At 35.9% G+C, this 913-nt stretch overlaps 1 protein-coding gene across 1 annotated transcript in view; it reads left to right on the top strand.

The window, feature by feature from the left end:
- The window catches only part of EMH_0053120 (uncharacterized protein), a gene marked incomplete at both ends in the record, with an annotated part of 2044 nt that extends 2013 nt beyond the window's left edge, over positions 1 to 31 (top strand). Inside the window, one exon of the mRNA XM_013496952.1 lies at positions 3 to 31. Within this exon, the coding sequence (XP_013352406.1) occupies positions 3 to 31 (29 nt within the window). The remainder of the gene's footprint in view (positions 1 to 2) is intronic.
- Positions 32 to 913: the final 882 nt, after the last annotated feature.

Raw genomic sequence — 913 nt, 5'->3', positions numbered from 1 at the left:
CGAGGAGGCAAACATGGGCCCCCACGAATGATTATCGGTGTCTGCGCAATGCGAGTTAAGACAGACAGTCCGTCTACTGTCTCCTTTTTATTTTTTTTGTCTCCTTTTTATTTTTATTTTTATTTTTGTCTCCCTTTTGTTTTTATTTTTGTCTCCTTTTTATTTTTGTTTTTGTCTCCTTTTTATGTTTGTCTCCTTTTTATTTTTATGTTTGTCCCCTTTTTATTTGCGTCTCCTTTTTATTTCTGTTTCTTTTTTTTTATTTCCCTTTTTTCTGTCTCCTTTTTATTTTTGTTTACGGTCGATAGCTGAGGGTTTAGGGTTTCACGTTGGCGGGTCTAGGGTTTAGGGTTTAGAGTTTAGGGTTTAAAGTTTGCACTCTAGGGTTTAGGGTTTAGGGTTTAGTGTTTAGGGTTTAGGGTTTAGGGTTTAGGGTCTAGGTTTTAATGTTTAATGTTTACTGTCTGGGGTTTAGGGTTTAGGGTTTAGTGTTTAATGTCTAGGGTTTAGGCTTTAGTGTTTAGTGTTCAGGGTTTAGGGTTTAGGTTTTAGGGTTTAGGGTTTAGGTTTTAATTTTTACTGTCTAGGGTTTAGGGTTTAGTGTTTAGTGTTTAGTGTTTAGTGTTTAGTGTTTAGTGTTTAGTGTTTAATGTCTAGGGTTTAGGGTTTAGGGTTTATTGTTTAGGGTTTAGGGTTTAGAGTTTAGGGTATAGTGTTTAGTGTTTAGTGTTCAGTGTTTAATGTTTAGGGTTTAGGGTTTAGGGTTTAGGCTTTAGGGTTTAGGGTTTAGGGTTTAGGGTTTAGGGTCTAGGTTTTAATGTTTAATGTTTACTGTCTAGGGTTTAGGGTTTAGGGTTTAGGGTATAGTGCATAGTGTTTAGGGTTTAGTGTTTAGGGTTTAGGGTTTAGGGTT

This window comes from Eimeria mitis, genomic scaffold (genome assembly GCF_000499745.2).
Source record: "Eimeria mitis Houghton genomic scaffold, Emh_scaff2393, whole genome shotgun sequence".
Taxonomy (NCBI): domain Eukaryota; phylum Apicomplexa; class Conoidasida; order Eucoccidiorida; family Eimeriidae; genus Eimeria; species Eimeria mitis.
The sequence above is the reverse complement of the archived record's forward strand: the minus strand, read 5'-3'. Positions and strand labels throughout refer to the sequence as shown.